A 12,479-nucleotide genomic window follows, 5' to 3' on the forward strand; every position below is an offset into this window, starting at 1 on the left:
TAAAATAAAATACTTTTATTTGACTAACAGAAAAATGACATGTCCATTTTTCTAGATACTGCATAAATCTAAGTTTTGAGACTATTAGCAATTCTACCATCGAAGGTCAGTTTCAGATTCTGACATTCAAAAGCATGGGTGCAACAGTCTATAAGTTGGAATGGCATAGTGAGCAAATGTTTAGTTAAGCAGTACAATTAGGCAGCTGCCACACAGAACAGTCCTTGGAGTCCCCAGAGGAGCCATTATGGTCGGTTGAGCAGAGCGTCTTACCAGCTTATGAGGTCAAGTCCACACATGATGCAGAGAGACACTAATGCACCGGTGCATTACAAATGAATAGTTGGGATCCATTATTGATATGAACATCTGTTGACCATAGTCAATTTTTGAGAGCGTAGATTTACACTGCATTTGAAAAGTTACAATTGGCTTTCAGTGTAAGAAATAATCGACCACTTAAGAAATGCATTCACTTCTTTATTCATAAGATGGATATTTTTGTTTACATCTTATGCACAGCAGATACAGAAACAAACATGTTTCTTCTAAACCACAAACTAAATTCCTCCCCTCAAATCCTGCTTGCCCATTTCAAAACAGCCCCCAAAAGGTTTGTAGTCCAGTTTCACATTCTGAATGATAGTTTCACAGCAATCTCATTTTAGCAGAACAGAACACGCCAGGTTCAGAATACTTCCTTTTTTTTTTTTTTGGACAGACACCCACTTCCCATTTAAACAAATTGCACTTTTCTTCCTTAACTACTGTATTTAAACAGGATTATATGAACAAAAATTAACACCAAAAACACAAGAGACGACTAAACATTCAATTTATACATGTTCATTTAGTTGCACAAACCTGCATATATACACACAGATTACACAAAAAGTACAAAAAATACTTGTACTTTATTCTGGTCAAATAATGACAATGATATGATCATAGGGACTGGGATAGTCAGAACACAGGGATGCCTTCACAAGGTCCGTGCAAGATAAACCATTGAACAACAGCGGAGCTTCCATAGAGGTAACAAGGAGCTACGGGAAAACAAAACATTTCGCAGCCCAGAAGAAGGTAAAGAGTTAACAAACACTAAGAAAATTAGGATACACAGAACTCTGTTCTAAATTCATGCCAAAAAGACGAACATGCAATGACTTCATACGTCTGAGGACAGTGAGACTATCGTTACAACTTCAAGGTGTTAATTATCCTCAGCAATGATGATCCATGGAGTTTTGACTAGCCTGCAAAAGGTTCTAGCAAGTGCCAAGATGTACCACAAAAAGGGGCACAAGATTGTCAACAGCAAGATTGTTTTTTTGTTTTTTTTTAACTCAAGCCTCCCTCCAGAGACAATTGGCAGAGATATAAATACCGTTTCTAATGCAAATGTCCATTAAATAAACCTGATTAAATTAATGAGCTTGGCGAACCTCACTTGAACTGGACAAAGGTGTGGTTTCCAGGCGCCTGCAGAAAACAAAAACATGTCAGTCCAATGACAAACACTTTGTATGTATACATGTAGGGGATGCACAACCAGTTTTCATTTGTCTACAGCTTGGTTAGCCCTGCTAAATATGTCTTTGGTGGTATAAGGGTTCATTTGTATTGTGATTTAAACACTGAAGACTACATGTGGTCAAAACAAAAAAATAACTGAAGTGGTTTTCTGAAAAACAAAAAATGGGTTAGCTAAAAAAAAACGAGTTTACATGCATGAAGAAAAACCTAAAATTGAAAGCCCAAACTTTTGTTGCATATGGATTTCCTTTAATAGTAGTCCATTTTAGCTCTCCTTGTAATATGGATGGACACATTTTGCAGCCAATTGCTTTGTTCTTGTCGACAAGTTTGCACGAGATCGATTGAGCAGTCACAGAAAGGTGGATAGTGAAACCTAAACACGGTTTGACCAAAGGTTACTCACTAAGTATCTAACAAAACTGGCGGGACTTCCATCCAGGCTGGGAAGTCTCAGAAGGAGTAGGGTACCAGCGCATCTAAAGAAACACAAACAGTCATGACCAAAATGAGGTGCTGCAACACTTAATACTAAACTTTTTTTTTAATGTGCTTTGATGAAATTTCGCTGCATTGAACGCAACTGTGAAGAGATTAAGCGATCCATTCATTAAACATGTCCATGCAGTGCAAAACATTCCATTCCAGAAGCCACCACATCCTTAGTCAGGATGTTATCAGCAATTTGTTTGGAAACAACTCACTGCTGGGAGTTGCTAAGAACTCTGGCAACTTCAGGAAGCTGGGATTCCAAATAGAAAGTACGCCCCCCCTCCCATTTGCCTTGCTCACACATTTTGGCTACATTAGGTCAAGAGTGTTTCTAAGCAAATACCAGGCATTCCTCAGACTCAAGTGGTCAGCATAAGGGCATATGTCATAGTGCTTTGTGATGTAGCATTCCCTCCCTTGTGCTCTTAAAATAAATGCAATTAGCACACAATGAATTTGAAATGACCCCAAAACAGATACAGTATTTCCCTTTTCCGACTATAGTTTGTAAATGGGATTAGATGACTACTGGTACTGGTTTACCGTTTTGGGTGCGTGTTTTTTTTTTTTTTTTTTTAAATCAAAAATTTTAATTTTGTATCAAAATCAGCCAATACTGGCTCGCCCCTCCTCCTTGGTGATCAGAGGGAGGCTAGACGAAAGATGTTATAAACACAAATTCCTTCTAAGTAATGTGCATTGCCCTAACAAAAAAGTATTAGCCCCAATGAGTAACCTATGCGTCTGCTCTAAAAACACAACATTAATGATGGGCCACTGGCAGAAGAAGTTAACTTTTGCTTAAATTTAAAGACCCAGTGTGTGTCCTTGACGACATCTAGTGGTCAAAGAACAGAATTAGAAGCACGCAGGCGCACGCAAACTACGGTGGCTCAGACCACATTGCGCAAGCCTACCACCAATTCTTATTTTGTGTGAGCAAAAGAGTATCTTGGCGAGCGACGGTGAATTGCTGTTAAGTCCGGCGATCGACGCTAAAGGACAGAGTGAGCTGGAATTAGCCGGAGCAGCTAAAGAGCGGCTAGCGGGAGTTAGTCGGAGCCAAAGGCTGGAGTGGAGGGGCTAGATATAAAAAAAAAAAAAAGTAAAAAAATAAATAAAAAGCTAGTAAAAGCAAAGCAGAAAGTGACAAGTGACTGGCCCAAATCACGGGAGTTAGTGACGACCACCTGCAGGTCCCAGCTGTGGAAGGTCCGACACTCGATGCAAGCACCACCCAGGCAAAATACATTCGCAAAGTTGTCCTTTGGGCATCCGTAGCAGGAAGATGGCAGTGAAACATAGCAGCTCTATTAAGGGGAGACTACAGCCATGTAATATAATTGGTGATTACTAGACCTACAATTGTATAAATATGAACGGTTTATGCAATACTTTTTGCATACTATTGACAAAAACAGTCAGTTTTTTAAAATGAATTATTAGTTCATCACTATAATTATTAGTTCACTACTAAATGGCGCTACGGATCACTGAATGTCCCTAGTGGAGTTTATCACTTTTTTACTCACTAATGCCACCTCTGACCTAAAGTGTAACTGCAGCCTCTGTCAAACTCTTGCATGGTGTGCGTGAGTACGTGCGCTTGAATAATTCCCCCCTCCAGTTTTCATGGAGTCTGAGCTGTGCTCGTAGCCCCGGCCTCTTGTTAATATATATTTTTTCTTTCAATTTCCATCCCAATTGTCATATGCCAACACTAAATGTCCGCGGGAACGAGCAGGACGTCACTCTCCACCACTCCCACCCCCAAGAAACTGGAGTGTGAAGCGAAGATACAAGCCGATAGGCGCACTCACAGTTATTAAAAAAACAGGTCTCTTTGTACTCAACTTGGCATTACTGAAGCATGCATGATGTAGATCTTAACATTTTAAACTCCACAATGCACTTTTAATATGGTACACATTTCCTAAGGTACCAAATAGTGTGTATTTTGTTTAAAAATGTGTTCAATTAGGGGTGGGGGTCTGGTTGTTCTATGCGCTCCCACTAGTCTAAACACTGCATTCTGATTAACATTGCATTTGTAGAATATGAATTAAGGGGCAAATTCCACTTGTTCTGATCCATCTCAGGGGGCTTGCCGTCGATTGAAAATGACATCACAGTTGCTCAGGGCTCATAACGACCAATCACGGCTCAACATGTAAACATCACATGACCAAAATCAGGAATATGAGAGTCACTGAGGCAACAGCAAGTGGCAAAACAGCAACCCCGTGATGGATAAAACTGCTTAATTCATATTCTACAAACAAATGTTCAGACTAGTTGGAGCACATAGAACATTTTTGGGGTTTGACTTCCAGTTTAAACCACCTGTCCATCCTTAGCACTGTTTGGCATCTGAGATGTGAACGTTTGAAAAGGAAACATGCAAGATAGAAGAGAGAGAGAGAGAGACACACACCGGTTGGTCCCTCACCTGGGCGTGGAGGGCTGCGGCAGCGGCGGCGGCCGCGGGGTAAGTGAAGGCCGCGTGAGGGAGGCCGGGGGTCAGCTCTGTTGTGTACAGTGGGTAAGGGGTCCACGCATCCGGGGAGGCTGGGATTAGTGCCGCCCCTGTCAGGTCATCTGAAGATAATAACGTTTTATTGAAATAATGTTGACTGACTCACACAATTGTGTGACAGAAGCTAATATTCGATGACCACTATGAGTGATCCTATCAACCAGTAATCCTACTCAAGTGAAATACTGACGAAACAACCCATTTCCACCAAATGCATAAGCATCCTCTACCATGTCTAAAACCATTCAGATGAATGCTGGTTGAGAAAGTTATGTTTTATCCGAGAGCAGCAAAGCGGCTAAAGAATTAAGATGCATGCATGTGCAGGGTGAGTTAGATTGTTAAATACTTATTTTTAGCCTCTGCCAATCGACATCAGTATTTCCATGAGGACAGATTTATGGCAGCACTGCCCAAGTGAGAGGGAATGCGAACCTAGAGGGGTGCAGCCGTACAACTTACATGGGTCCCGTGCAATGAAGTGTGCTCCTAGAGCAGGGTGGATATTTGTGGGGTTCGGTGTGGCCATCAGCTTACTCTTTGCCATCTTCGTGTTGGCTTTAGCAAACTCTAAGCGCAGGGTCTGAGGGCTTTCGGGGTCAAAACGGATGCCCTGAAGGAGAGACGGAGGGGGACATTGGATGGTAAGGGAAGTGGGCTGAGATTGAGGGGCTTTAGCTCATAGTCTCGCACCATCTCCTTTCCTACAGCCATGTTTCAATACTCCGCTTGTATCCTTCAAACATGCCGAGCCAGGAACTGTTCTGCTCCGAGTGGAGAATAAGTCCAATCCCTCCCGACTCGAGCAGAACAGTCGACTTGAGGCTGAAGGATACGAGCTGAAAGCATTTTAAAAAAGCTGACATCTCTTCTTCCTCACGATGAAACCATCAGGTGGCATGACTGGAGCAGATTCAGCCAGAGCGAGCCCGGAGGAGAACGAGATGAGGAAAGGGCCGATGACGAGACCAAGTGGCATTTTTGGGGTGGGTTTACCTTGCTTGTGTTTTTGTGCCCTAAGCGCTGTGCCCACATGCAAAGTGAGAAGTCTTTTGGAGTGTGTTTGTGTGTGCGCCATCTGGTGTGTCTAAGAGGTGATGCGCATGAGGAAGGCTAGGCTATGAGTGTATGTGTGTTAGACACTGCCATTGTGGCCTACTGGTGACAAAAAAAGGTTACACTACTAAAGATGTGTTCAAATAACACTAAAAACGTGGCTTTAGAACAAGTATAGTAAAGCAGTGATATGCAAAATTAGGAAAGCTACACCAGACTAAAAAATGGATGTGTATCAAGGTCAAAGTAAACTACCGTAATGCTACAGGATTCTCCCATCTTTCCAAAAAAGTCCCTGCCATTGAATTATGAAAGGACAGAAAGAGTTGACTTGCTGGAAAATGGATGGGAAATGATCTTCAAAACACTCCCATATCTTTTTAGATTTGTTAGGAGGGGGGGAGAAAAAAAAAGCACAATTCAAGAATTTCAAAGGGGATCATGAAATCATTTGAATACTTGCATTTAGAGCATTTTTTGCAGCTTCAGCTCCAGATCGGCTGTCAAAGGTTACAAACCCGACAGGCTGGAAGATAAAATAAAAATAAAAAATCAAATACTGACGACATCAAGCACACGTCAGAAGCTCGAGGACAATTTACTTTACAAAAATGAAGCGGCAAAAGCAAATGAGAGATCGTTTATAGCACAGGTGTCAAACTCAAGGCCCGGGGGCCAAATCCGGCCCGCCACCATTTTGTGTGGCTCACGAAACTCAAACAATAATTTAACAATTATCCTTGACTACTGATTTCAAAATTAGTGAGCCATCAATTTGTTGTGTATATGTAATGACGTAGACAATAAAAAAGTAACAATGAGATGATTAAACATTTATTGGGTTTCAATCTTACTGTCAGATTGTCTTTGTGTTTTTTTGGTTTTGTTTTTTAATGGAAAAAAATGTGAAAAATGTTAATAGGAATGTGCAAGTGTTTAAATTAAATACACACACAAAAAAAAAAAGCGCAATGATGACATGTCAAATCGGTAAAATTACAGAATGAACAATACTGAGCTCTCCAGAAAAAAATTAATAATAAAATAAATTAAATACACTATGTGTCTCCTGTACGTATGTTTTTTGTTATTTCATTGGAGTTGGGTAATATTTGATAGATGGTTTTGGAAAGTCAGGTTTACATGTTTATTAATCTGTACTTTTGTCTTTTTTTTTTTTAACTGCGCAAAAAAAAAAAAAAAAAAAAAAAAAAAAAAGGGTTTCCACTATCATAACAGCTCATCTAGGGAAGCCGTAATTACAAAGCGGCCCTTGGCATAAATGAGTCAGACACCCCTGGTTTATAGTAATGACTGATCCTTACTGACATTACCAAAAGACAGTCCGAGTACAAGTTTTGGCATCAACAAACGGATGGAGACTCACCTGTTTTGATGTTAACTTAATCAGTGACCCTTCATAACCCTGCAGAGAAGAAAGACAGCCAATTATCCACCGTAGTCACATGCAAGCAATTCAGGCATGAACGCTGCTCGCCAAAGGAAGAGAGACCTGCTTCTGTCAGCTATCAGCTTGAGATCCGTTGGCAGCCAGCATGGCTCCTGTTGCTTTGTTATGCCAAAATTAAGACTAGCATTTTTAACCCCCCCCCACCCCCAATTTCTTTTTTTTTTAAACATCTAAAAATCTGTGCACTACCCTGTTCAGGCAGATTGACCACAATTATACACCATGAGGATTTTACTTATTTGAAGAAAAATTAAGTGCAGAAAATCCTTGACAAACCACAACTGACTGGATATTTCCTATAAAGCAAAAAAAAAAAAAAGAAGACACCTGCAATAAATAGTATGAAATCCCAAAAGAGAATGCATACAAGCTCCCTCCACACTGCAGCTACTGTAACACCAAACATTTCCACCATTTCACAATGCTCAAGCGCTATTCGAGGAAAAACTAACACAAAAAAACATTTCCCTTCTCATTGAACAAGTTGGGTCACACATGGTAGGTTGGTCAGTGGAGAGGGTTACTCATTTACACATTCCACAGGATCATCCATGTGCGAGGGATACCACTTCCAATTTGGTTAGTTAGGACACGAGAAGGAGGGGTGTTTATGAACCGGAGAGCCCAGTCGAAAACACAGCCGTGGATGAACAATGATGTGGCCTCATTTCCATATATGCAAATATTTGGACTCATTAACAGGGCGATTGTTTGATTTCAGCTCCAATGTACAAAACCGGTTTGATTAAATCTTTGTGTTAGACTGCACATCTAGACCAGTGTTTCCCAACCTTTGGATCAAGGCTCCCAATTTTATATTAGAAAAATCTTACAGCACACTGAACAACGTCACAAAAAATGTTCATACTGAAATAATGATTTTGCTTCAATATACTCCATTTAGAATCATTGTAAAATTTGGGCCAATTCAATTGAACAAAGCTGACCAACTTATTCTTTTGAATAAACAAATATAACGACACTGCTGATTTCTCGATGCAGCAACCTGGTTGGCAATCACCGACCTTGACAATGCTGAAATTAAAGTCAAAATGTCCGAGTGAAAATCACTGGCCACGTCCATACATACGACAGCTACTTTCGTTAATTTTTTTATAATAAAATACGTTTTAATTTTTCTACAGAATCTCATTTCATAGCTCCACTATAAACATGCAACATACCTTAAAAGGCCTGAAGAGAAGGTATAGTTCCCGGGGTTTGATATCAACTGGTAAGCCGCTGACAAACAGTGTTCGTACCTGAAATGAAACATTTTTGTGTCAAAGTAAAAAAAAAAAAAAAAAAAAAAAAAACTTTACAGACCGACTAAACCCCTCCACAATAACGTACTAAAATAGCTTTGGTTACTTCCACTTGTCATTTAGAGGCCAAAATAAAAAATATTGTCTTCTCATGACGTTTCCATACAACCACATCCGATCAACACTGTAGCTGTCCAAATGTACAGTTACACAGTAAAGTGTCAATTCTCCTCTTTACTATAGTTTTCTATTTTTATAATTGACCCACCTAGTTTCATAGATGCCCTGATTAAAAATGTGTTCATTACAGCATAATGCAGAAAAGCACACCAATATCACAAGTTACAAAATGCTCTTTAGTTTCACAAGCAGGTCAGCCGTGAATCCAACCTTAGTGAAAGAACACTTATTGTGATCTCCCTAAATGAGCAAAAACCAAACAAGGCTCTCATCCTGCTGGGCGTGCACAGCTCATTGAGGGCCGATGCCGAGTGAAGCCCAGAGTGGCTGTGGAAACAAACAGTGCGCGGGGCCCATTAGTTCTCAGCTGGTCGGGAGGCCTTGGCCACAATGGGGCTGCCAGAGGAACAGCGCTGGACAACAGTTCACAGCGTGACACCATTTCCTTCCTCTGACCCGTGGACCCCTACCCCGCCGCCACTCGGCCATTTTTCAGGTGCCGCGGAACCCATTTCCTCCTTTACAACAACTAACACGTATGAGCAGCTTGCATCACAGCTGAGGACGAACAAGACAGTGAAATAGCTGTTATCAATTTTTGAGTAACAAACAAATGCCATACTTGTAAAACTGACTTGGGTCATGCTTTTTGCTTGATATTTGACAATGACATAATTAGGCACACAAGCTTTGATAGATAATGAACAAAAGGGGAGGCACAAAAGGGCCCATGCAGTGTTCCCCCTCTGAGTCTCTTTAGAGAGTCATTAGTCCGCAAACTAGCTGGACACAAAGACTAATTAAGGCAGCTGCAATAAGTCGTCTTGTTCACACAAGTCAAGAGGAATTTTAGACTAGATTTTTTTATTTTAAAAACAGCAATACGGCGTGACTGGGAAATATTTGCCCTTTTAAAATAGCTTTACTGTATTTAATGTTTCAACGTTGTGGGCTGCCGAAGAAGCCACCACACTTTGTGGGTGCTGGAGCAGACTGCAATATTTTCGGACGTCTTATTTCAACGTCTAACCGTCTGTATGGTTTTGAGGAAAGCTCGTTCAGAAATTGTCCTTTTTGGACCAAATTTAAACCTAATTTATTAAAACATTGAACTCAATATGAAGTGCTGCTAATATGTCGTAAACTACAATATAGCCAATTTGTAAATAATGTTTGACTTTTTATTAACATGTCGAATCGTTTTTCACCAATTTAGTTAAATTACCGATCCCAGTTTCGAATTCAAACAATATGGAAGAACAGCGCACGGAACCGTTAATTTCCGGAGATATTTTTTTCCCCTATGTTTTGGTTTAATTAACAAATAGAATGAGAGAAACTGTAAACCTGACCTCCTCCTCCATGGAGACATTGTTGTTGGGCTCAGTCTCCGCCTTGAGGCTCATATTGAAGATGCTGCTGTGTGTGCTGGCCGGGTGAGAGTGGCCCAAGGTGGGTTGCGGCTGCTGTGACAGTCCGGTGAAGGTCGTTCAACTCGAGGTGACGTGGTGAGTCGGTGAAGACGTTGACGCTGGCTTTTTCCTTCTTCTTCCGAACAGCTTCAATTCGTGTTTCAAGAAAGTTGAATGTTCCCCTCCGGACAAAGTAAGTCGAGGAAGGGAAAAAAGGGGAGTGACGGAAAGGGAAACGCCGCCGCGCTAAACTAAAGGTGAGAAGGTGGAATTTGTGCTCCGCGTGAGGGTGAAAGACGGGGGGAAAGACGTGCGAGTAAAAAGTTGAAAGCTTCTCCGGTCACATCAATGCTCTCAGCTGTGGGACTACATGTGAGCAGGAGGAACAAGTCAACTTTTCTCCTCCTCCCGCGCCTCAATTAGGTCATCAATTGCGTGTGTGCGCGGACGTAATCAGGCTGCAGATCCGCCTCAGCTGTGCCAGGAAGACATCAGCCACGCCCCCGCCGGCCTTTCTCTCAACGTGAGGCCCGGACTGCCAACAGGCTGGTTCACCGCCACTTTATTAGGGACACCTTAATTGAACGTTTCTTTGGGATTTGTTCTTAGGGGGGGAGAAAGGAAAAATATAGTCAATCAGAATAAGAGAATAAGAGCACCCAAATGAACAAAAAGCAGGTGATATCGCAGGACTTTGTTTATAGTCAATGTGCATGCGGTTAATTTAAAAGGTATAGCCTTTTTTTTTTAGTTGAATAATTTAAACGTATTTTGCATGGCATTTTTAAATACACATTAGTACATGAGTAAAACGAAATAATTTAGTATTTTATATTTATCTGCTTCTTGATTTTTCCTATCATTAATGCGATTGATTTCAAGGCATATTTTTATATTTGTTATTCTATTATTTTAGACTATTTATAATACGTATTTGGGGAAGATAACAATCTACAATAACGAGGACAGGATATTTAATTGCATGTGAAAATAGAGCAATATAAGGCAATTTTAGACACAATAGAGTAGGCTATACTGTATATTATAATATAAACAAGGCGTGCACTTATATATTTTTATTAACTGACCTGTACCAGAATGACGTAATTCTCAAGTACAACGTACAACGACTTTCCGAAAAAATAAATAAATTATATGCTTTATTAATAACTGTTTGTGTTTCACAAAATGCCTGCTGTACAAAAAATATTTTTTACCAAATGTATTTTATGTGTTCTCGTTCTTGAGCACGCACGTGTATGGGTATACCCACGCTCTTAAAACTCAACACACTGATTGAGTTGCTGTTATTTTAGTTCCTGTAGGTCGGATAACAACGCGGGTGTTTTATTTGGAGAAAAAGGCCTACATGTGAAGTGACGCGGCCGTGGACGTGGACCTGGACGTGTGCCCGGCAGGCATGCCGTGTGTTTCCTCCCAGCGAGCAGCAAAGGCCAGACAGCTTCCGGACTTTGTGTAGAAACACAATCAGACCTGCAGGACGAGGAGGGGCCGCAGGAGGGACGCGCATGATGTTCACTGCATGGCCTTTTGCAACAATCTCGTCTAAAAATAGGCAAGTCATGTATTTAATGTTGCCAATGAGGATGAGTGCATGCATGTCTATTTAGCTCGCGGTCTCATATGTGCCTATGCAGGATACCTTTTGCATCTTTGTGGAAGGTACTGTCTTTAATATTTTGACGAAATTTCGTTAAACAGCTCTCTGTTCATCCGATGCAATTTGTATAAAAATGTTCTTTAAAAAAAAAAAGCCACATTAGGTGTGCAACGTACTGCACTACGCTGAGACGTTTTTAATATTTTGGTTATTGTTATTTTATGGCCTATAGAATGTTTTATAGTTGTAAAATCGTAGCAGGAGTAAAGCCATACTTACAAGTTACACATATTTGAAATATGTGCAGGCCTATATTGTACTGTAATTCTGACGTTATTAGTTACTACCATGGGGAGTTCCGACCTGCAGGAACTGTGTCGTAAACGACTTTCTGCAGGCTACTTCAAATAAAACCATACTGGCTGTACATGAAAGGACATACTGGAGTGTCAAACTATGGCAGGGGTCACCAACACGGTGCTGAGGGCACCATGTTGCCCCCAAGGGCTTGTTCTAAAAATAGCTATCAGCTATCATTTACAGTATTTGTTTAAAACAACAAAACATGTGGCTTTCTGGTGATTCTCATTTTCACTGGACTTTTGGAATGGAATTAAAGTAAGCTACAGTATTTAGTCATTATTATAATTTTGTCATGTGTAATGACAAGTACATTTTTACAAATATATAACTCTTTGTATGCATTTAAAAAGGAATATTTAAATAACTTATTTGAATTCAAGAAACTTGAGAGACTGCAGAATTTTGTGATTTAATTAAAAGTGCAGGGTGGGGGTCTCATAATAATGCCCCCTCCCAAAAATCCTTTTAGTCACAACACTGCAAAGGTTGCAATCACTGAGGGGGCTGCAACTCAGGCGTCTCCAATTGCTCACGTCACATCTACATC

The 12,479-nt window shown here is 40.6% G+C and overlaps 1 protein-coding gene across 2 annotated transcripts; it reads right to left on the minus strand.

Annotated features, from left to right (window-relative positions):
- Positions 1-467: 467 nt before the first annotated feature.
- LOC144050625 (RNA-binding protein, mRNA-processing factor 2a) lies at positions 468-10,399 on the minus strand. Of its 2 annotated transcripts, none has more exons than XM_077564041.1 (8): positions 9,889-10,399; positions 8,276-8,353; positions 7,008-7,046; positions 6,084-6,146; positions 5,027-5,177; positions 4,463-4,626; positions 1,943-2,015; positions 468-1,482 (listed from the first exon to the last, which is right to left on the minus strand). In XM_077564041.1, exons 1-7 carry the CDS (start codon positions 9,940-9,942, stop codon positions 1,950-1,952), a joined length of 615 nt encoding a protein of 204 aa, XP_077420167.1. In that variant the 5' UTR covers positions 9,943-10,399; the 3' UTR covers positions 468-1,482; positions 1,943-1,949. The 2 variants fall into 2 exon arrangements, with proteins under 2 accessions (XP_077420167.1, XP_077420168.1); XM_077564042.1 differs by having other exon boundaries at positions 4,478-4,626; positions 9,889-10,394.
- Between the last annotated feature and the right edge of the window lie 2,080 nt (positions 10,400-12,479).

This window comes from Vanacampus margaritifer, chromosome 4 (assembly GCF_051991255.1).
Source record: "Vanacampus margaritifer isolate UIUO_Vmar chromosome 4, RoL_Vmar_1.0, whole genome shotgun sequence".
NCBI classification, from domain to species: Eukaryota; Metazoa; Chordata; class Actinopteri; order Syngnathiformes; family Syngnathidae; genus Vanacampus; species Vanacampus margaritifer.